At 35.1% G+C, this 24,600-nt stretch overlaps 2 protein-coding genes across 2 annotated transcripts; both read right to left on the minus strand.

The window, feature by feature from the left end:
* Window positions 1-1,472: 1,472 nt before the first annotated feature.
* LOC146165049 (FAS-associated factor 1-like) lies at window positions 1,473-14,934 on the minus strand. The gene is given in 14 exon segments (XM_083381891.1): window positions 1,473-2,399; window positions 2,973-3,125; window positions 5,088-5,228; window positions 6,180-6,260; window positions 6,929-7,017; window positions 7,672-7,808; window positions 9,052-9,193; window positions 11,161-11,316; window positions 11,668-11,929; window positions 12,829-13,057; window positions 13,434-13,674; window positions 13,873-13,970; window positions 14,046-14,158; window positions 14,681-14,934. Coding segments are annotated over 14 exon segments (1,971 nt in total). The 5' UTR covers window positions 14,714-14,934; the 3' UTR covers window positions 1,473-2,303.
* A 3,120-nt stretch (window positions 14,935-18,054) lies between these two features.
* On the minus strand, window positions 18,055-21,644 carry LOC146165050 (dnaJ homolog subfamily C member 25-like). Its single transcript, XM_083382113.1, has 4 exons — window positions 21,024-21,644; window positions 20,163-20,336; window positions 19,907-20,093; window positions 18,055-19,239 (listed from the first exon to the last, which is right to left on the minus strand). The coding sequence occupies exons 1-4, from the start codon at window positions 21,563-21,565 to the stop codon at window positions 19,117-19,119; spliced, it is 1,026 nt and encodes a 341-aa protein (XP_083238239.1). The 5' UTR covers window positions 21,566-21,644; the 3' UTR covers window positions 18,055-19,116.
* Between the last annotated feature and the right edge of the window lie 2,956 nt (window positions 21,645-24,600).

Raw genomic sequence — 24,600 nt, forward strand, 5'->3', positions numbered from 1 at the left:
ATCAATGCAATGATTCTATCAATACCGATATAACACACATATGCCTTGATTTTATGCTGACAGATAATAAGGAATATTTAATTAAAGCAACACTTTTGAAATATCAACATTACGTTTTCAACCTTTCAACCACAAACATTTTACGGAGTAACCTAAAAAAATTGGAAATGTTGTTGCTAAAAGGCTCTCATTTACAGTTAAGTCACAAATATAATTATTAATAAAATGTTTGCCATAGTTGATTTAGTTAAGAATTTGCCAGGACATGACAGGAATTTCCGCGTTACACTTTGCATCCGTGAGTTAATATACACTTTTTTTGACAAATCCAGCTTTGTGGCGAAATAAGAAAAGGTTGTTTGGTTACAATGAAATAAAGAACTGTTAAATATGCTCCCTTAGTACATCATTAGCGCCGCTATATGTGGATATCGAAACTGCTGTGAATGTATCTGACATGTTTATGAACGACAGATAAAATCTTTTAAATGATAAAAAATCGATATAATTGTAATTAATTATCACCACACCATTTGATAAAACAACTTTGACTTTTTTTCTTCTTGGACGGGTGTGTTTAAAAAAATGATTATAGAGAAATATTTGGACTACTCCTAACCTTTTTGACAAATGGAATATAGTAAAATACAAAACTGCCAAGAATGATGTCATAAATATGTGCATCAACTGGAGGTTTAATTAGCATTTCAATACATAAAGCACATTTAGGAGACAGAATAAACCCTTACACATCCTAACTGCCACGCCCTAGTTACGCCCCTGGATCCAGTCTAGAGTACACGCTTGTTATAAATCGATGCCAGCGAAAGCGCTTTGAAGAAGAGGCAACGGAAATCAGGCAAAACGAGAAAGGTCGGTTTCTTTGCTTTTATATTTCACGCATTCACAGCGTTTTGTTTCTACAAGAAGGGCTTGAACAGAATTACGACACAGACGAGCAAGGTGTTGCCAAGAAAGGCCAAGGCGGCGGGGTGATAATATAAACAGCCGCCTTACACGGAGGTAAATTGCCTAAAATCACGAACACATAGCGACACATGCGCGAACAGGGCCCGAATGCTTGACCTATAAGTTAATTGTACAAGACGTATTTTTTTTTAAATAACTGGTAAAAGGTTGATGAATGATACACACATATAGAGATCTTAGCACAAGCTTAAGTACGAAAAATTTTGGATGTAATTTTTAATTAGATATACCGGAAGATTAGCGACGCGTTTGTTACTTTAGCAAAAAAATTACCTTAAAAAAATATGGAAAATTTCTCTGTGTTGCAGTTTAAAGATTTTTTTTCTTGTTTACCAAGCGACGCTTTACAAATCTACACGTCGGCGAAAATCCAAAATGGGACTACATTGCGAGAAATTTCTTAGATAAAAACATGTAAAATCGCAAGTGACAGGAAACTTTTTTATTTGCGTCAGTCTTACTTTAACAACAGACACTTTGGGCCCTGCGGGGAAACACCAATCGATACCCACCAACACCCCAAACGGGACAAGTTGTGAACACGCGACGCTGTAAATAGGAATGTCTGATACTACTTCTATTATCCGATAGTATTTCGATAGCCGAGACATTATATTTTGTTAAAGTATTGGTGCTCGCCTTATCCTTAGGTAGTATTGCCGCCAATTTTGAAGTCGTTTCGCAATTAAAACCAACATTTTTTAAATTGTAAAATATTTATTTTTAGAAAAAAATTACACTTAAAGGTTTTGAAGATTGCTAATTAGAATTGATAACATCGCATTGGCGTATTGCAATTTTGCCTATTTTTACAATTATAAATATGTCACATTTTGTAATAAAACCATTGGTAAAACTTTTCATAGTATGTTGTTTTAAAAAACAACTAGATAATTTTTATAAAATCATTGGTGTATGATGGATAAACAAAAGTTTGTTAATATTAACTGTGCAAATGAGGCATTTAAAATAGGGTAGGAAGACCGTATTTCTGACCAATACAGTATCGAAACAAAAAATACTCAGCATCGGACGTTAACATCGGGTAGGGAGACGGACTTTTGCCAACAAGCTATCGAAGCAAATAGGTAGTACCGGACATCCCTATACAGTCGTGATAACAATGAGCGCGCAAAAGGGCGCCGGGGGAGAAAAAGGTGACAATGACGCGAGCCGAAAAACAAGGAGAAGCGGTGGTTTACTGAAGGAAAAAGGAGCGAGGAAGAAAGAATACGCAAAAACGACGAGAAAAAGTAAAACTAGACGCACAGGGATTTGCACTTGACGCGAGAAGAGGTGGTTTAAGGGGAGCTTTATGCGTCGTAGTCTGGGTGCTCCTCGATAATGAGCGAGTCCTGTGGGTAGATTTTGTTTGCTTCGAGGCTCGTGCTGAGGTCCAGCGACGATACCTGCGTTGAATTTTTTTCTAGGGTTTAGCTATCTGCTTTTAAAAGTAGGTTATATGCACATTTACCTAATTTAAAGTTTGCTTAGGAAAAATAGAAGCTACAACATGGATTAACATATGGTTAAAGTTGTGTTTTGGTCTTGAAATAAGTCACCTTTTTATTAATTAGAGATACTGTGCCGACTGGTTGTAAGGATTGAGTTCGATTTTTGTTGTTTCTGTCTATTCTTTTGCCCCGCACTTGGTTAAAAAAATGTATGTGATGAATGAAAATGTTTTTCATAAAACATTTTTTTACAAAATTTGAGTATTTATTTCAATTTGCGCTAAAACAAATTGATAACTGCATAATATTGTGTTGATGTTGTTCTAAATTTACCAATTGGCTCAACGATTTATTTTAATGCCAATGTCTTGACTGAATTGACCTGTTTTACAAATGACATGACTGGGACTTCGGTCATTTAAAATTTACTTGTTTACAAGACAGGTTTCTACCTGCCCGACTATACCTACAGTCCTACACTAAGCGATTACGAATAGCCAACAGTCTAACGTCATTCCCACAACTCACGTTCACTTTAGGCCACGATTTGAGGATGCGGTACTGTCCCTCGGGGAATCCCATGGATCCAACGTAGTTGACCAAGTCCTGGAGGGTATTTGTGGCCAGGAAGGACCGCATCAGGGTCTTACCGTCTGGGCAGCGGAACCGGACGCGGCTCACCTGGTTAAATAGGGTAAACAACGTTTAAAAAAACAAAAAAGGTATAAAACGCCGGCTGGTGACGATACCCGATGCCAAATTGTAGTATCATTACTCGTCCGATACTAGGGTGGCATCGGTACTGATCTACCAATTTATACCAATTTACCAAAAAATTTCAGCCATGATTGGCAAATCAACGCAGCGTGGGTGCTACGACATATGTCGTATGAACGCTATCATAAAAATGTGTTAAACCGTAAACATTGCGACACAGTAGACGCGTGATCATTCAAGAAAAAAAATATCATTCGAATGTGAGTACTAATTAAAAACAATAACTAGCAACTTAATTTAGCCCAGCCCGCGGCTTATTTTAATAAAACTTTAATGCCTTCAGGTTTTTTCTTAAATTATATTGTCCATTGAATTACACCTGTATACCATTATTACCAATTCCTACTCTTATCAGCTTGTCAAAATAAAGATATTTAAAGCATTCTTTTCAAAAGAAGTCACACATTATATAACAAATAATAATGTATTTCAGATCCCATTTTTGACCAGCAGGCCCTACACGACACTTTTTATAGTAACGTAATATAAAAACGGAAAAAATGAAATAATGGCAGTATGAAAAAGTACGAGCCACATACCGATACTTGAAAAGTACATAATAAACATACGTACAAGGTTTGCCAGATTGGCTTTTTTGACAACCAATTTCACAAAGCTGGCCTTTTTTCAAAGTGGTTGATGTCAGGAAAATCATTAGGCTTTTAATGCTAAAACTTGCCAAAACTGTTATGCATACGTTTTTTCGAAACCTTTTTTGCTTAAATATTAAAATAATAAATCATTTCAATATGGGTCATTGTTTATAAACTGTGTTTGCATGAATATATTTTTATTGCACTTTATGTGTGAGCACGCTTAGACATAATAAAAACATGACATTTAATCCCATTTTTCGATATATTGTGTACTAGAAGTTAGATTTTGTAATAAAAATGAGCATTTTTGGATGGTGTGAACGTGTAATGTAACTCATATGACGACACTAGTTGTTTTGAACCTCACGAGAGCTTGATACTAACTGTGACTTTTTATCATACCAATCAACCATGGAGTAGCCTATATTTAAACGAAAGGTAACGTGCGGTACCGGTCCGCGGACCAGCGATTGCCGACTCCTGGTGTAGAGCCTTGTCATTACGGCAAAAATATAAAGTTTTGTGTCGAACTTTATTAACTTGATCGTTAAACAAAGAAAATATAAATAATTCTGTAATAAAAAATAGAGCAATAAATTGTCGTTTAATTTTATCAAAATGAAGTTTCCAATTACGTGCGACGTTATTTTCAACTGTACTTTATTTTCAGTAGGCGAATATGCCGCGGGCCAATAGAATTAGTTTTGCAGGCCGTAGTTTGGTGACCCCTGGCCTGGAAGCCAGATCAATGAAAAAACATCACCACTCAAAAAATATTCGCACGAAAAACTGACGAACTACTAAGAGTAGAAATATATATATAAAAGCCCATACAGAAGTAGGTAGCATTTTGAAATCTTGATGGAATTGAAAATCATTGGGAGCAGGTTTCTGCTTGTCGGTCACTGTTCCGCTGACACGTACATAAACAATAAAACTCAAAGTTTAAAAACCCGAGTACAACCAAAATCAGACATTTTTTGAACGTTTTACTTGAATGAGGAACTGACGACGCCAGTATTAGGCGAAATATATGTTCTTTAAAAAATGTATGAACCCGGTTTTACTCGTGTTTTTAAACTTTGAGTTTTATTGTTTGTATGTTGCTCTAAACTCTAAAGAACTACTGCTTTACTAATAAATATGCTGTTGTTGCAAGGCATTGTTTCCATTTACAACTGTTCTTCCGTCAAAATTCTATTAAAGTGCCAATGTTTCGACTACCTATTCGGGCAATCTTCTTCAGGGCAATTTGCAACTTAATCCATACCTTTTCGCCGCAACCGGTCTCCGGTTCGGGAGGAACGATTGATTTGAGTCGGTCGACCTTCTCCTGCCTCTGTTGCTCCTCATCTTGCCTCTTCTTCTCTTCATATTCCAGGAGACGAACCTGCTCTTCCTCGGCTAAAAGCTGCGACGGAAGAAAGACGAGTTAATGTTGATCCATCATGAACAAAGGGAAGTCGTTATCTGTTATAATTATATAAAGTTATACCACAGCAACTGGTGCAACTTAATGCAAATGAATACACAACAATTTTATTAAAAAGGTAATGTTAATCCAGTTTAATCTATAAGCAAACAGAAGTCATTATCTGTTATAGTTAAATAAACTTATATCACAAAAACTGGAAATGAAAAAATTGGAATGAATGCAAAACAATGTTATCAAAGTAGAAACAGCATCAGTAGGATTAAAAAATCATGCCAAACACAATAACGAACAAGGCGAGCGCCTACCACGACAAGATTTATAACAACTACAATGTCAAGGCGCCAAGTGCTTAGTGGCATTCGACCGTTAGACCGCAACTAAAACAACGCTTACATCAATTAAATAAGCCATAAAGGAACTACAGCAGCAAAATGCGCACGGCTAAAAGTTTGGGTCGCCGAACAGTTTTCTCGGGTCTGGGTTTCGATCCCCGATCAAGGTTAGGAGCAGTTAATTTAGCGCAGGGGACGGGAACCTTTTTAGCCTAAGGACTCATATATCTAAGCCAAATATTCTTGGTTGTATTTCCACGAGCCATATAATATTTTTTACATCTAGGTATAGGTTGGCCAAAAATAGTAAATTGAGCAGGGCCGTTTATTTTGTTCTCATTTTTTTTAGGCCAGAACATTCTATGCACCAAAAATGAATTAGCTAAGTTTGCCAACTTTGACTACGGAGATACGTTGAAAGAATAGGGCCTTTTGGATAATCAGAGATTTCTTCGAACGGGATAACAGTCTCGACAATCAAAAAGGATTAAGCGCCGAAAATTTGCTATTATGTGTGCGAAAAAGAGAAAAATACCAATAAAACTGACGTCATATCGCTTAAAAGCAGGACACGAGAGTAAACAATCGCTCAAACCTTGGCCCTGTCAGCTTCCAGAGATTGCCTGTACGCTTCCTCCTGTTCACGTTTTATGTTTTCCCGGGCCTTGCGCGCATCCTGGGAATGTAGAATATATCAGAAGTAAGGTTTTTGGGACAAAAAAATATTCTAGCACAAAACTTTTTAGCCTGGTTAGTAACATTAACAAAAATTATTTTTCTTAGACTCCTTGAAACAGGCAAGCACTTTTAGCCCTAAAAAGAGCATAAATATTATGCTGTTTCTACCAGGCATAGAATACTAAAAATAAGTTCTTCTTGTCTATATTTGTTTATCCTGAAAGTCTTCATCAGGGAATGACACACATGGCCAACAGGACGCAAAGTAAAATGACACAAAGAAAAAAAGGAGATAAAATTTGAAATTTTGGATAAACCAATATATACCAGAAAAACTAAAAATGGCATGTTTAAAAAAACGGCATTTCATGCTACAAAAAAACAATGAAGGGCATTTTGGGCTTTGCAGGTTTATCATTAAATTATATTAATTGTAAAGAAATGAACTATTGAAGTCGGCAAATCGTTCAAAAATATGTAATATTATAAAAAGGATAAAGTTTTGACAAACAATGATAAGCAGAGTACTGTGATATAGTTAATGTGGTAAAAATTATGAACCTTAATCCTAGTCAAAAGGAAAGGGCCATATTACTTGTATGCAAATCAGCATGGTGCTGCATGAAACTGAAAGGTGAATGCAAATAATTATTTTTAACAACGCACCTCTTCCTGAATATCCACAAGCTTTTGTGCCTCAGAGTCTTCATAAGCTTTAATTAACCTTGCCATCAGCTCGTTCAAGTCAGAGTTTCCTGTTTGAATAAATTTTGCAAAATAAAGGTTATTAAAGAAAAACCTTATCCACGCCCAGCGGGTTAGGGATTTCAAATATAAATCGGACAACTTTTGGAGTTTAGTTTTTTGAGGACAGTTTTAAGAAAAAAATCGAAGACATTTAAAGACTTTTTGAAGAACATTTTAAAGCCTAAAATGAGATTGCTTCACATGGTTTTAAATAATTCAAAAACAAAACAGCATAAATGACATGGTCAACACAATAACAAATAGTTAAAAAAACACACTGGTCTTTGTTAACACATAACTTACGGCTACATATAAAATAAATTAAAAGAGTTTTGGAAAAACACAGGGATTTTCAACAACTTTTCAATATATAAATCAAATTAAAGACTTTAAAGATTCAATGACTTTGTGGCAACTATGATTCATAATATGACAAGATTTTTGTGTGTTAAAATATTTAAAATAATAAACTTTGACTATTTATCAAGAACAACATTACTTCGGATTTCAGAGATCAACAAGTAAAATCTTTTTTACTTGGTGATATCTGAAATCATAGTTTGTACAGGAACGTTCAGTTTAGCATAAGCCAGTACTTTTAACAAAGTAAACAATATCATTTAACTGCCTACAATACAAACTTGGGTTTTAATTAAAAATACCTTGAATAATTGCGGTGACATCACATGATCGACCCTTGCCTTGGGCGAGTATGAGCATGGGAAAGTGGTCTTTCCTCATCCTTCGCACATTGTCGGCCACACCGGAGCCCATTTGTTGTGTGCTCATTTGTAGGAACCTGCATGAAATGAGACAAAGTTGCAGGGTTATAGAGCTGAGGTTTAGGTCTTAAAGCAGCGTTTCTCAACCATTTTGATGGTGACCGAAATACAAAACATAGGTATAAAAGAACGTAGTGCCTTCATTGAATACAAAACCATTGGAAGCAGGTTTCTGCTTGACAATCACTGTTTCGCTGACAACAGTGATCAACGGATTTTTAAACTTTCGAGTTGTATTGTTTAATTATAACGGTGAAGCTTTGACGACCCAATAATGTTCAATTCATCAAACTTTTGTCAAGTGAACAAAACTTAAGAGATTCTTGTGCCAATTGAATTAATATGAGCCTGTCTTTGTTTCTCACCAATTTTTAGTTGCAATAGGTTAACAAAGGCTGACATAAAGTGTTGGAAAGATATTATTAGTTTAAGTCAAAAATATGGTTTGTTACCCTCAGAAAGGCAGCAGCAGTTGCGGCAGAATATGAATTTTAAAACCATTAGGTGAAATTAGTGGCATATGTGGGTGTGAGACAGTCTTCATTCTGTCTTTTAATACAAAAGTGTAATCAACTACATGGATCAGTAAATCTAGGCATACACATATAGCTTTTTATGATGCTGAAAATTAGGCATTCCTATATCCGGGTACTTTTCTGTTTGTAAATATCGGTTTTATAATAATTAAAACAATTAGTTTACCCCTAAACATACTGCTATGGAGGTGACAGCCAAAACTATCTAAGTTACAAGCACTGATTTATAAAAAAAGGTTTTAGTTAGGAGTAGATTACCTGGTAATTTAAATTGCAGTTTTGTAACATAGGGTACAATGAACATACTACTGCTGTCAGGCTTTGTAACAATTGTAAAATTATTATTTCAGAAAATATTTTTTTATATTAAATGTACCGACATTTCAGCCCCATATACAAAATATCAGGTAAATCATTTTGCAACTGGGCGAAAAAAAAAAAAAAACTTTATTGTTTGATTGCTATATATATATTTTCCCAGCCAGATGGAGTATCTTTTGCCTGATTTTCTGTGTAGGTTATCGAAACGTTGATACATTCAATATAAAAATACTTGCTGAAAGAACAGTTTTACAATTGATACAATGCCTGATAGCAACAGTATGTTCATTGTACCCTAAGTTAAATTAGCAGGTAATAAAAAAAAAAAAAAAAAAATATTTGTGCAATCATTTTACAATTGATACGGTGCAATATTTAGCTACAAACTTGATAGAACATTTACCTTTCCTTGTTGTATGGAGTCGTAACGTCCCACCCCCATGTGACAAAGTGTGCATTAAGGTAATTAATGATGGAGTGGTTTGCCAGCAGCTGACTACAAAACACGTTGCTTTGAATGCTACCATCGTGGTGCAAGTAGACAGCTGTAGAGCACAAAACAGATTTTTTTATTCAATAAAACAATTTTTTTCTGATATTACCCGAGTTTAAATATGTCTAGAGTCTAGACAAAATAGCAAAATATATTCAAGCTAGGAAAAATTATGCGGTTCAAAATCTAGGCGCTGGTCTAGAATCAAAAGTATATTTTCCAAACTTATTTACTTTGCTGCTTTTTTTGCTTTTTTAAAAATAATAGAGAACCCAACTAATTGTTTAAAACGAGCAATATTTTTAAACCAACTGACAATCATTACTTTAAAATTCAGTACTCATACGCACTACTCATGCATGTAAGCTATCAAATGCCTATGTAACAATAAAAATCAATCCAAATGATGTGCTTTCGCTAAAATAATTTTAAAATCAAATTATTTACAAAATGTTCTCTGGACGCCTTAACCTATCTCACAGGACCAGGGATGTTCAAAGTAGAATCCCAAGGTATTCTAGAATAATAGGTTTCGAATCTAGAATAACGAATCCAGAATAGCGAATCCTAGTATATTTTTATTAAATTATTTAACCTCGATTTTGTTGTTTAGGGAATGGATTAATCTTTTTCTACCCTACAGGGCCCACATTCACAGCAATAAATCGCCCAAACAATTTGCTAACATGTGTACATTATAATAAAAAAATGTTTTACATTCTTAACAACTGTCATTTGAAGCAGTTGTGTAAACTGTAATACATGTCCACTTTCCAGGTTGTTGCCAAAACTTATATTTTTGCCAATAGTGAGTACAATGCAACACTGCACACAGAACTCTTTAGCAATTCGGTACAGTTTTTAAAAGCATTGTTGGGTCTTAGTGATTTTTTTTTTGACTAATTGATCTGTTATGCAGTCAAATAATGTACTGCAAATAATACAAAGTTACTATTGACATAACAAATACATGACAATTTACGCTGTGCATAACTGCATAACCTCGCTGAATATTGGCCTAAAGTTGACCTTAAGTAACCCTATAGCGCATTTTCTCGATGGCCAGCACGTGTTACTTTTGCAACTTAACGCATTTAGGGAAATTGCGAACTCCGCTCCTGACATTACACGTTAGTCGCTCGCCCAATAACGCTTGATTGACACTTAATTATTAGACGAACGTTATCGTCTGACGCGAAGTAATTGGTCGCCTGAAAAAACGCTGACACTGCACTACCAGGTTACATTTAAAACAAGCACCATAAAATGGTCGCCGCAGCGACATGCCAACTTACCGCACGAGTTTGTACAATTAGGCGCGACAATCGGCGGTAAAACATTAAATTATATCGGTTCCAATTACCCTAAATAAACGGCAGAATTGGATTCAAATCTCATCTGGATTCGAATCCAAGGATTCGATATTCTACTTTGAGCATCCCTACACAGGACCCTAGGACCAGAGTGAGAACAACTGGTCCAACTAAATGAAACATAAGAACCATGTTGTTCATTAATAATACATTGTCTTTATGAGAAGTAAACCAACTCAACAAAACACACAACACTATGTTGCCGCTTGCCATTTATATACTACAGGAAACTGGGCGACCTTTTCAGTAAACAAAGAGTGACACAAATAAAGCAGCTCCACGCTTTACAAGGGATTTGAAAATACAATTTATCACATTTATTTAGTTATTGTCTTCAAATTATATGCCATGGATGAAGCACTCAAACATAAGGAGAGACACTGGATTTAGCTGCACATTAACAATTGCAATATTGCTTTGTTATAAGCAAAAAAAAGGTCGGACAAGTTTTGGCAAGTTTTGTTTCAAGGTAAATATAAAAATTAGCTCAAATAACTGCTGTAAAAGACAATACCATATAACAGCAGAAGTAAATAACTGAAAAGTCTACTGGTTCTACTAAACAGCTATTCAAAGATATTAAAACATGTTTAACATAAAAATAAGATTTTTTTTTCTATTTCAAATAGGCAAAAACATCACTGACCTAAAAGCTTGCGTCTTCTAGCTTCACAGCCGAATGCCTTTTGAACAGCCGATACAAGGGTGTCCAGGTGAAATTCTGGTCCTTCAACGTACCGCGATAAGAACTCAGATTTAAACTGTTGCTGTGCCAGGACGTCGTCTTCAACCTTTTCTGGCACTAATTCAGAGAAAAAAATAGATTAAAGGAAAATGGGAAGCTAGAAGAAGTTTGTTCCAACAAAACATCCAAATAGATCAGTGGAAAAACTTTTAACTTAAAAGGTTACATGACATGAATTACATTAATCTTCTGACACCCCAAGTAAATACAAAAACAGGGAAAAATTATCAAAGTGTTTCCTTCATGTTAGATTAGATAATATGAGCTAAATCCATATATTACAAAGTAATCAGATTTAACAAACAACCTTACCCAAATTGGAAGGACTAATAAAATGATTTTAGCAGCAAAGATCAACATGTGTCTTTTTTAAGTCAAAAAAATGTCAAAAAGCTACCCAAAACTTACTCAGGCTTATGGTTTTTGAAGCACTAGTAGTTTGATCGGCAAAAAATGAATCGTCGTCAAAACTATCAGCAATGTCTTCTTCGTCGCTACTCGATAAAACCGTAGTGACGCCTCTCTCAACAGAATGAGAGCCATTACTGGTTGTGTTTGAGTTGGGATGGGGTAGGATTGAAAAGGGGTTTAGGTGGGCGGGAATAGGCCTCGCACGCCTTACCGAAAGGTTGTGAAGGGGTTCTGTAAGCCTGAGACTGGCTATGGTGGACTGGGTTTGATAGGGTGAGACAAAAAAACAATAAAAATTGGTTAAGTTATGCAATACAGTGACAATAAACCTTTCAAGAAATTTAACAAATATAGTAAAATACACATATTGTGTGCACAGCCAATGCAAATTCTAAAAAAGGAAAGTTCACCTTTCTTAACTTTTAACATGTGTATTCAGGTTTGCCACACATTTTGATGAAATAAATTCGACAATTCAAAGACTTTTTATTAAAAATTTATAGGTTTTTCAAAACCTATATTTGGATCACTTGACCTAATTTGAATATTTTGAAAAAAAAAAGTATAATTGCCACGGGCAAACCATAACAAATGGTTTAATATTTTGTTTTACTACTTTTGAAACACATAACTTAGCTGCATATAAAATAAACTCCATGCCTATTTTAAAGACCTTTGAAAAAACATAGGGTTTTTTAAAGACTTTTCAATGGGCAAATCAATTCAAAGACAATTCAAAAAATTTAAAGAGACAATGGCAACCCTGTGTATTCCAAATCAATAATATATTTATGAAAAATTAAACTAAACTTACTAAAACCATTCCTCTCTTTAAGTTCTAATCTGAAGCTTTTTCTTCTCCTCTTATCTGTCTTTGGCTCAATTAAGTCATTATTATTTCTTTTCTGGTTGCCTCTTTTTCCCATTTGATCTAATCTATGGAAGTCCCCAACTAGTTGACCAGAACTGCCACTTTTCGGTGCACTTTCCTTTTTCATTTTAGGCTTCATTTTTATTTTTTATCGGTTGTGTAGACAAACAAACCAAACACATGCATTTATAAATATTGTAAATGTTATGCCAGTTTATAAGTGATGTAACAATGAACACAAAGGCCATTGTGACGCCACTGCTTGGTGATTCACAAAATTTACTCACATCATCTGAGGGGGTTGTGCCGCCTGGAAAGCCTTCCCAAATCTGTTCTTTGGTGTGGATTTTCGTCAACTGGAAAATGTCCATTTTTAATTCCAGGACGGTTTTCGAGCCCTCGCACGACAGAAAATGCTGCCTTCCTGGCTCTTCGTCCCTGACTTGGATTCTGTAGGTTTTTGTGAAGTCAATTATGCCACTGGAGTTGTGCCTGAAATTAAAAGGAGATGTTTAGCTTATGAATAACTCAAGGCATTCAGTCCTAATATTAATAAGAAATGTTAATAAAAAATATTTGAAACAGTAGGCATAACTATAATAGGTTACACTTACACACTTTTAAAGCAATTCCTAAAATAAAACACTATTAATTACTAAACTACTATAAAACAGGTAAAAAACATTTCTAAACATTTTCCAAACAAATACATATAATTTCTGTATTAAAAAAAATCGTCAGCAATATTTGATGTTTTCAACCTGTTTTATAAAACATACTGAAGTGTAATTTGGCTTAAAGCAAGAACCTTTCTTTTACATTTTATGTCCTACTAAATTTAAGTACAAAAGAAAAAAACAACCTAATAATATATTTGTAATAAACAACTTACCCAGAATAAGCAGCACAGGGTACATACAAAGGTGCATCATCGTTGGTATCGAGGCCAATAGAAACACCAGAAATGGGGCTTTGCATTTTGACAGTCAGTTGATTAAAGTGTGGTAATGCCATCGTTGACAGAACTGTGTTATCGTTTGGGTGGCGAACCGCTGACTCTTTTGGCCAGCTTTCAAAGTTAGTTTCGCCGGTTGAAATTCCAAGTTCAATAGAAGCTATTTGTTTTAAATCACCTGAACAAGAAAAAGTTAAAAGAATGTTAACTCAAATTACCAAACAAAGCTAAACACTCCCAAAGAAAAAGTTTTTATATATTTACAAGAAGAAAACAACAAAGTTCATTAGGCAAGAAATTTCAAAAAATTTAGCAAATCAAAATACATTTATTTATATAAAAGCATCAATACAAAAGAAATAAAAGTTGATCGTACCAACAGTACTACTGTCATCAATCATAACATCTTTTGTGGTTTCACCAAGTCTACAGGAAAACGTTATCATCTTTCTCTCACTCATTGCATTTTGAAAGCTACACAGAACATATTTTTTTTAAATTAATCAACAAATTTCAAATTTTTAAATACCAAATAAAACATTAAAAAACCTGTTTGCGGTTGGGTGGTCTTCTAAAGCTGCTGAAACAGCTCTTTGTAAATCCCACTCACATTGTTCCAATATTGCCATACATTCTCCAATGTCATCATTTCCAGAACAAGCCTGCATGCATAAGCATAAAAAACAATTAAAACTTTTGGGTAAATTTGCTAACTCATATTTGCTTGCACTACAATCCGGCGCTGGTCTAGAATCCTACCACAACGTTGAAATGATTATTAAGCAATGCATAATATGTGGGTTAGGGTGTCGGTTAGTGTTTGGGTGTGGGTAGGTCAAGTAATATTGTTTAACACTATTACTGGACTCACCCAAACCCAAACGCTAACCGGCACCCTAACCCAAATAATGTTTCGCCTGCAATCCTGCTTATGCCAAGTTAAGTTGGTTAAAGCCTTTCTGAGGGCAGCTATACTAACTCTTTTTATGTATTTACCCCATGTTTTTTTATGTATACAGTTAAATTAGTTGACACTATAATTTAAAGGAAGGATAACATTAATCCAAAAAATAGTGTTATATAATAATTACCAGTAAAAATACAGACATACAGGTATGTAACTACATGAAAAAAACAAATGTATCAACAACTGCCAAAGAACAAAAACTAAATTAATACGGTACCTGAAAATTGGCCAAAATCTCGTTTCTATCCATCTCCTAGTTTAGAGGAGGACTTCAGCTAGTGCTTTGACACTATAGGCCTATGCTTGTCTGTTTTAAACCGCTTCGTATTATTCTGCAAGTTTTTCTTCTGAAAATAGGAACTCGGATAACTGAAGAAATTCACACCTGAGTTTTGTGTAACGAACTGAACAGCTGTTTACGTATTTGCTGTGGTTTATAACGCAGGCAATATAACGCTTTGTCTGTCTCCAATGAACGAACAAAACAACCGCAGATGATAAGGGGGAATTGAACGCACTGGATGAGACAAGAAACAAAATAAAGAATATCGTAAAGAAGAACTGAAACCCTATCTCAGTTGGACAAAATCACGTTAACATTCAACAAATGAAAGCTTGACGATAAATCCTTTGTTGCTACGTGAAAGTAAATTAATCACTTTTCTTTTATAACACATTTATGACGTAATAACGGAACAATCGCTGTCGCGAAAAAGGGGAAGTTTCGCATCGCGTTCTTCCCCTTTGTTCAACAAAACAAAAAATCCTAATATTTATGCAACAGTGCACATCTTGTGTTCAACTAGTCCTTCGATATACTGCGGCCGCGCGTATATTATTACTAGTATTACCTTACTTTTGTTCGTTCAAACTGAAAAACTGCAAAATGAGGAACTAAACACCGAAAGAGTGCACGAGAAAAGACTTTCCCCCGAAAATTCCCCACCCGCAGCCCCCAGAAATATAATCCCAATAAAAAACAACCGAGGTTAATCACCGAAACTAGCTATAGACAAACAACAATGGCAAGAACAAAACCCCTAAACTCCTAAAGAATAACGACCCAGAATAATTCATTGGCAACAACGATAAAATTATGGCTGAAAATCTATTTAAAACCAAACATTATTTATCCGAATTTGAACTTAACTTTTATTAATTAGCGACGCTCGTATCAATTTCATGGTAGAGTTTATACTCTTCATGCGTAAAAGATGTGAATTATGCCATTTTATATGCAATTTTGTAAATATGCATTTTTTCGTTTATTTTATGACGTAATTTCTCGTTGTTATATTGTTCGCGTTTCCTGTAAAACTTGTTATTTTCCGAAAGTACGAAAGTATATATTCGCATGAACTAGGCCTAATACCCGCAAACACAGGCTAATGTTGCTATAGTAATCTGGAAATATGCCCAATTTTTTTTTTAAACCTTGATAAACAGGATAAAAAAATATTCAGACCGCTTCAATAATGCTGACGAAAAACGTCAAATGCATGAAACAGACGAAAAAGGTCAAATGCCTGAACAAAAAACTCATCGCGCAATGTAAGGTCGAGGTAATTTTTCAATTTTCGTTTAAAAATGTTATACATTAACTCTCTTGCTACGTGAAAATCATTGTATTGCATTTATCGCAACTTAACATACTAAAAATCCTTAACCCTTAAAACGGTACTATGTTTACACAACCATAGGCTTTATATGGCTTGTGTGTTTTAACTTCTTTAGAATTCCTAATGTTCCTGCTGAATAACAGTATCCTTGATCGTTTTTGTTGCATTCTTTGCAATAGAGTCGAACCAACATATAATTTTGTATAATGTTCTAAATTTATTTTTTTTCAAGGATTGGAAAAAGCAGCCGAAAAATTCGCGTTAAACGTAATTTATTTACATGTGTTTTTGCCAAGTAAACGTTAAGGAAAGTGTCTAATGTGCTCCAGTTATACGTATAGCAGCAATCTTTGTAGATTTACACATAGCGGTTTATTTATCCGCTAGGTGAAGACAAAGGCCCCATGTTTGTCACGATTCGAATGTTTTTAGCAGCCTTTGAATGTGAATATATTAATCAAAACAAAGTTCACGAAATATTTTGTTACTACTGCTATTCTTGATATTAAAGAAACATAAATTTACTGAATTACGTGGAAAGTGTGACTATATTTTAAGGTTTTAGACCAGCTTTCATTTGTTTTTTGTAAGTTAAGCCACTTTAAAAGAGTCTTTTAAACCAGGGAGTCGAACCGTTTGACTTTTCCGGTTCAGGTTCGGTTCGTGTTCAAGAATTTTTTCGGAATTCGGTTCAGTTCCGGTTTCAAGCATTTCAAAAGTTCCTGGTTCAGCTCCGGTTCGACTAAATTTATTTTCAAAATCGGTTTATAAAGTTCCGGTTCGGATGCAATATGAGATAAAAATGTGGGTCAATAAATGTTGAATTACGTGAAGTAAACAAGCAGCTCGTTGTTAAAATATCTCAAAAATAAAAAATCAATGTTTTATTTAATCAGTAGGCCTATTCATTTTTTTCACAAAATTTCGAACATGGCGTAACTCTGTGAAATAAAGGTTGTGACGTCATTCTGGAGTGAACCGCTTTTGTTGACAGGTTCGGGTTCGAATATGCTTCCGGTTCTTTCAAAATATTCGGTTCAGTTCCGGTTCGGCTCCTTACAATCTTACATAAAACGGTTCAGGTTCGGGAAAATTTGGACCAAAACCGGTTTATAAAGTTTCGGTTCGGTTCCGGTTCGACTTCCTGTTTTGAACACAAAAGCACCGTAATATATAACGGCACTTTAGCTAAGTCATGTCAACTTACATCAAGACAACTTTCAGTGTGTGTGTTCGGCAAAACTAAAAAACTTTTCACTGACGTATAGGCTGTATAAATTGTAGAAGTAAAGTCAAGTTGGCAATTTACCTATAAGGCAAGTGAAAGCAAAGGGTAACGTAGCTTACTCAATTATTTGGTTAAGTTCATTTATGCTGGCCGCCGGGTGTAAATTTTCCTGCTGTAAAACCAAAAAGCGCATATTTTGGGATTATAGCAATTTTTAAGTTAACAATATTGTCGTCGTTAAGTTGTAGTCTCGAAAAAAGACAAGCAGTTAAAATATATATAGGCCTGCGTAAAGTATTTGAACACTCCTGATAGTTGAATGTGCTTCCTTTAAAAGCAACAAGGAAAATGTCCTTGGTTTGTGTCGGGCACCATGTGTAAATTATCTGGTTAAAACCTTTATTAGCTGCTAGAAATGACATTCCTTATGTTACATTTACAACCACGTAGATGTGGTACCATACTGAACTGATTCTTTTTTTAATTTTATCACATTTTTAACCTTACAATTTTGTATTTAAATTAAACAATAGAAGCCCACAAGAATGTAGCCTCTCACTTTTAAAAAATAATTTCCTTTTTTTAACGCTGAAAATTGGATATATTTTATTAGTGCAAAACGATATTTTTTTGTAAGATTTTTTTATCTTCAATCAATGCGGATGCGTGTTGCAATAACGAAACTCAGTCACGACTTTTGCGTAATGTTGAAAATTTATTATCAACAAGTAACTCCGACGAGATACGTGTTTGGAAAACTTTTCTGTTCACATTTCGGTACTTTTATCCTGATATTCAGTATACACAAAGTTTAGCTGGTACAAAAATTCATACAATCAAAAATGTTCATCCTGCCACGTTTGTTTCATTGAAACTAAATTACGGGCATTAACATGTTTAATGGCAATGGACACGTCAGAATCAAGCAAAATAACTCACGATCGACCACTAGTAAATGCCCCCAGGCAAAACGTTCAAATCCGTTGCCACCGGTTGACGCAACATTCACAAACCATGATATTTGGTTGGACTTTAATCAACGTTTTGTACATGTAGAAAAATACCACATACTAAAGGCTGTTAGGTTTGTTTTACTTTTACACATAAATAACGAGAGCGGATTTTAACGACAAATATGCTTCGAATAGCAAATCGTTTTTGTTGAACATTTATACATTGAGGTAAGTTATGCGTAAATCCTGGACGACGGTTTGCCAATGTTCACCAATCGTCTTTTATTCGGGTGTAATTGGGATTCTATTTCTGGGTTACTTTACAACAAACGTCACCTACGTGTCTAAACAATAAACATGGGGCCATTACGTAAAATTAACCCTTCGTTGCGGGCTTATTTACACGGCAAATGTACATGGATTATCTAGTGTATGTAACATAAAAATCTTGGCAAAAAGTTTGAAGAGCAAAACAACATTTAGCTCACAATATTTGTTCGATTCACCCATACGTATCTAGACGATGAAAAACATATAAACAATACCACTATTTGCATGCATAAATATAGTGTCAACGAAATTTCCTATTTAAAATCGGACAACACATTCGGGCAAAAATAACACTGCCAGAATGCGTCTATAGGAGGGTGATATGGTAGTATGACTTATTGCCTAAACCCGTTCTACTCGAGACTGCTAAGCAAAAATTTTTAAAACATCAAGAAAAAATGACAAAAAACGTCATATTTCACCACAAAGTTTTCCTCCTACGAGAAACACCCCACGCTACATGTTAGATGTGAAAAGCTACTGTGACTTGGATATTGCACCACCAAATGGCAACTGTGACTTTTCAGCTGTCGTCGAAAGTCATTCTTCCCGGACCACCCTTGTTCATCCATCTTCGGTATCTTTTCATTTTGGGGTCTTCGGCCATCTTTATCTTGGCCTCTTCAGCCTTTTCTGCCATATAGACCTAAGCAAAATTGTTTTAAAGTTAAACTTTTGCCATTAGAGTGTTGTTTTAACACTTAAACACCTGAGAAAAAATGAGTTTTTAGTTTGACATTTGAACCAATGCTTTTGTTTGCAATGACAGAAGTCAATTATTATATACCTGAGCAAACATGGTCAAAGTTAAACACCTGCCATTATTGTGTTGTTTTAACACTCATATACCTGAGAAAAAATGTCATTTAAGTTCAACATATGTTATTTGAACACTTAACACTGCTGCAACTTATGTTTGTCTTAAGGGCTTTAAAACTTGTTTTCCTTTATAGAATAACTTTATAGGTAACATGTGAACCAACAGCAGATAACTAACAAAAAAAAAACATTTTTAGAACTATTTGGACTTCAAAAAAAGGAATGTTTACTAACTGCCCAATGCTCTAATTGACAAGCAAAAACGTGGATAGGAACTGTTTATACATTTTACTTGAACTTTACATTGCTTTGCAAACAAAAACATTGGATAACAAAACCCTGTGGACTCATTTGATAAGTCGCCACCCCAGCAGCAGTCTAGGACAGGCCAAATAATTTTACAGTTTCTTTAAAAAAAGAGTTTTTTTTAGGTCTCTAACTATTTAAAGAAGATATAAACAAAATGTCTGTTAGAATTATAACATATATACTACCTTTGCTTTGTCTTTATTCCATAGTTCATTCGTCATAAACTCATGTTTATTTTTGTCAGTATACAAGTCCCATTGCACACTTTTAATCTTTAAGTTTTTGCAAATAAGATATATTTTATCTTCATCGGTATATTCCTTCTTTTGAATAGAATAGTTGTAGAACCACTGGGCATGGAAATAGAAAAACCTACAAAAAATATAGTTTTTACATCACAAATACTGTCTTACAAATATCAACCATGCAGACCAACTTTACCGGAAAAGATAGTATGGCATTAGAAACATTTGTGCCCATAAAACATCAGTTATTGCAGGTTTTTGATAACCACCCCTGATGTCCATTTTTTCTTCAATTATTTTTCGAATTAGGTCTTCTTCATCCTGTTTAATTTCTTCCCTTGACTTGGACTTCATTTGTCTGCGTTGTTCACTGTAAAATAAACATGGAAATACAAACATGCAAAAAAATTTGACACATGTTTGAAGCTTCTTTTTCATTATAAACTTCTTTTTGAGTTTGATTTTATTTAGCACAAATTTATTTACCAAAAAAAGAGGCTCTTAAGTTTGGGTAGAACTTTCAGGCAAAAAAACTTTGGCAAACATTCTGGCGGTCACAATTTATAGAATGTAATTTTGACTTCTGTTGAGGTCAGTCTACATTTTGAGACAGATTTACACTCTGGAATTTCTTAAAGCACTTATGTGCGCACCTGAATCACTAAATTTTACTAAAATTTTGAAAAAAACTAAAGTTTCGGTAGAATGCTGAACCTTTAAGGCCCGTTTACACTACAGCTGCTCTGAGTTGCGCTGGGCGTAAAAATCGCTCCAAACGTAACGTGTTTCTATAGCTGCCCTGGGCTTGAGTTTAGCAAAGCATGAAAATCGCTCCAAAGCGTATTTTTAAGCTAGCTGCAGCTGCTGCACGGGGCTTGAGCTTGAAACGCTCGCCACAATAGAATTTAAATGCAAATTACGCTTTGCTCAGCTCAGTGCAGCTATAGTGTAAACAAGCCTTTAGTTTGCATGAAACCATAAATGCACACCATAGAAAATAAAAGGCCACAAAATTTAACTTGCATCCGGGTAAGAATACAGTGAGCAATTTTAATACCTTTTTTCCAGCCACAGCCCTCTGGACTTCGCCTCTTCTTTGGCTGCGTTCCTGTATTTTGAGTTCTGAGCCATGTAGGTTATGGCAGTGTTGTAAGAAGTCATCCAGCTGATGTACTGGAATATCGAAATTGCGGTGATAGTTCCGCATATCACAACGCGTACATCGACATTTGGCAACTGCCTCTTGTAATAACGATAGTAATTGTAGTAGTATTCTTCTGGATGCGCTAGGTAGTAATCGTATTCATCTCTAAGCGACTGGTCCTTTAGGGTTTCGTACGCTGTCGCGATTGAATGGAATTTGTTGACACCTTCTTCGACTTCTTGCTCACTGGCGCCTTTCTTGGTCATATAGTCGGGGTGAGATTCTCTTGCCAGTTTTCTGTACGCTTTGGCGATATCAGAACGACTAGCATCCCATTGCACGCCGAGAACGTTGTAGCAGTTTTCTTCACCGCAATACATGCCCGGTACCAATTGGCCGTTGCTAATTCCCAGGCAAAGTCCAAAGCTGAGCAGCCATAAATAAATCGGAGCCATTTTTATCGCCCGCGCTAGGCCTAGAACCTTTAATACGGGAAAAGCGCTATAACTTGAAGTACAGCGAACACGCAGGCATGGTAATAATGACCAGCTGGTAAAACGTCACAGACATCATTGTCGGCAAAAATGTGTTTTGGGGATTTTTTTGGATTTTTTAATACCGTTTACCATTTCTGTATTAAAAGGTATGACACAGTCCAGAGCGAATTAAAATTGCTCCAATGCTTAATAGTTTTCCAGTAAAATATATTTTTAAAGACTATCATTTTTGTAATGACATAGGTCAAGAACTTTACTTAAGTTCACTTAATGACTGTTTTCACATTACTAGACTCAAGTCTTTTGAGCAAAATAACTTGAATTGATTAATTTCTTTTTGACAAATATTTTCACCAATTTTTGCGCGTAAAACAATTTGCTTCTATACATTGCTTTTTTGTTATTTTTAAGTTAAGATATTGATCACACACGAAAGAGTTTACCACATTTTAAGTAAAAACGCTATTTCTAACCACATGAATAAGAATAACGGTATGACAATTTATGGCATTGCTGGATAAATCGCAATCTGACGCACAACCTTCTGATTAATTTTCATATATTTTCTAGGTATTTCTTAGACGTTAAAAGCTTCACCCAACCACGTTATTTCATTGTTTGTAGTTTCCCACTTTATTGGCTGCAACTTGTTTTGGATAAACATTTGAAATTTGATTTCTTGTAACTGCTTAATAAATAGATAATTAACTCGTGCTGTTGTGATATAAACGAGTGATGTAATTAGCTCACTTGGTAGAAGGGCTTAAATTAATTGATTTACCTTATTTATTCAAGTATGATTCGACATGGCAAATTATTTTAACTAAATAACTGGACGACTGGACGTATTTCATGTTAATTTCTTTAACAGGTTAGCCTAAAAAACGTGAAAACTTAATACGACTAGTTGAAACCATGTTAACAAAACAATAAAACCGATTAAAATGCAAAATTAATGACAAATTTTCTCGAACTTAGCAAAAGTAACTGTGTTTGTGCTCGATTGGCATCTAGCGGCCGTAAAGAACAAAATTGTTATCCGCTAAGTGGTAAATTATTTATTTACAATATGCTTGGGTTACTAGGCGACAAGTGTTAAAAGTGTGTTGAGCACCTTAACGTACGGCTAATGAGCCTACGAAAAAAAGAGTTCGCAGATTTTCACTTTATTTTCTGAACTCAAAATAAACTTTTTATAAATGTTTCACGGAAATTAATTTAGGCAAAATATCAGATTAACAGCTTCTTGAGTAGCCTGCACTTTAAGCAGCATTGAGCTTTTGTTTGACACACAATTTTCAGTACCAAAAAAGGGACTTAATTAACTGATTTTTTAATCCTTATAAACACTCCTTATCCTTGTTTACACCAGATGGGCGATTTATGCCAATTGACTTGTTACCCAAGTTCACATATCCATGAAAAGAGAGCATTTTACTTATTTCAATTCCTTTGGACTGGATTTTAGTTGGGCACAAACAACAGCGGGTCTAGGCTCATTGACCTACTGGAACCTCGGTAAATATGCGACCCCGTTGAAATCGGACCACTTTTGTTTGCTTGTCGCTTTACCGTACAACTTTATGTATTTCGCACGTAAATTAATAATAGCCGCAAAACCTCCCGCTTACGCTGACAGCCTGACATATTGTTTGCAGTGGTACTCGTCCGATACTAGGCTAGTATCGGTGCTTATCCGATACTACATTAACTGTGCATTTTAGCCATGTTGTGCGATGTAACGCATCGTATTTTACCTTGAAATAGGGATTTTCAGCAAAATAGTGAAGTACAGCCGAAAAATAAAAATGTTCTGAATCGTATCGGCACCGACGCCATCCTGTTATACAATGCCTATCATTCTGGGTTGTAAGAGATATAATTTTCTCACCGGAACGAAGAAAAATTTTCCTACCACACTTTAACATTTTTAAAGAAGAGAATTAACAATAAGAATGGCCGTTTACTTGCATACATTCAACGTAAAAACATTTCATTTTCAATTAACTCTTTTCTTTGAAAAAATGATTAGTTTTCAAATAAACACTAATATTTGAATTAGGCCTTAATGGATCGCCTACAACTTGTATATGTACTCCCAAGGGTCATAGATCCAGTTTAAGAACCCCTGTGCTTGACATAGAAAGAGGATAAAAACATCAGCAAGGGATTTCACTACGCAGTACGGCAAATGACGCAAGCGAGAAATTGCGTCAAAACACTTACAAATGACCCTTGTCCCGAACCCGCGTGACTTAAGGCCGCTAAATAGGTAATTGGACTTTGACTCGCAAATTGGCGATATTTTTTTACGTTCTGCAACAGTCCGGCGCCACTTTGACAAATATATGACGACCAAACAGGTTTAGGAATCACTGTTTGCTGTGTTTGTGAATGGATGAATCTTTCACAGGCGGCAACGACGCAACCTTTGTACAGGAATTAGCGCTAATTTACTAATAAAAGTGTGCTTGCTTAAATCAAATAATTAAAACCTTAATTTAATGAGCAATTTGCTGCTGTCGTTTTGATATCATACGTGCTATACGTGCTTCTAGTAAAGTTTTTTTTACATACAACTGGTCTTAAAGTTAAAGACTACGAGTTGTAGCCTACTTGTAAACAGTTGGGCACAACACTTGCAGCATTGTGACGTAAATAAAGTCCAAAGTAGACCATTCTATGTTACGTCACCACAAATTAGGGAACTGGCGAAGTTCTAAATTTGATGGACAAGCCTTTAACATCTTGCATTTTGCAATTCAGATATAAAATTGTAATGTATTTGGCGGTCGACAGAAAAGTTGTCGCGGACCGGCACCGGCGGTTGAGAACCACTGCTCTAAACAACAGATCTTAACCCATATGCAAACAACAACAATAATCTAAAAAATAATAAAACGTTACGATGCAAACTTTTTGTATTTACTAGAGCGATACCATTTATGACATAAGACGCAATATGCATGATTGGAAATAAAAAATAACAGTAT

The sequence above is a fragment of the Ascidiella aspersa genome, chromosome 2 (genome assembly GCF_963924565.1).
Source record: "Ascidiella aspersa chromosome 2, kaAscAspe10.2, whole genome shotgun sequence".
In the NCBI taxonomy this organism is placed as follows: Eukaryota; Metazoa; Chordata; class Ascidiacea; order Phlebobranchia; family Ascidiidae; genus Ascidiella; species Ascidiella aspersa.

What these genes read in the sequence shown, in the direction of transcription:
- LOC146165050 (XM_083382113.1), bottom strand. Translation starts at nt 21,565, where the DNA reads ATGGCTCCGATTTATTTATGGCTGCTCAGCTTTGGACTTTGCCTGGGA. An exon ending in GGGCTGTGGCTGGAAAAAAG is followed by an intron (nt 20,337 to 21,023) that starts GTATTAAAATTG and finishes TTTATTTTACAG; the next exon opens with TGAACAACGCAGACAAATGA. An exon ending in GGAATAAAGACAAAGCAAAG is followed by an intron (nt 19,240 to 19,906) that starts GTAGTATATATG and finishes AATTTTGCTTAG; the next exon opens with GTCTATATGGCAGAAAAGGC.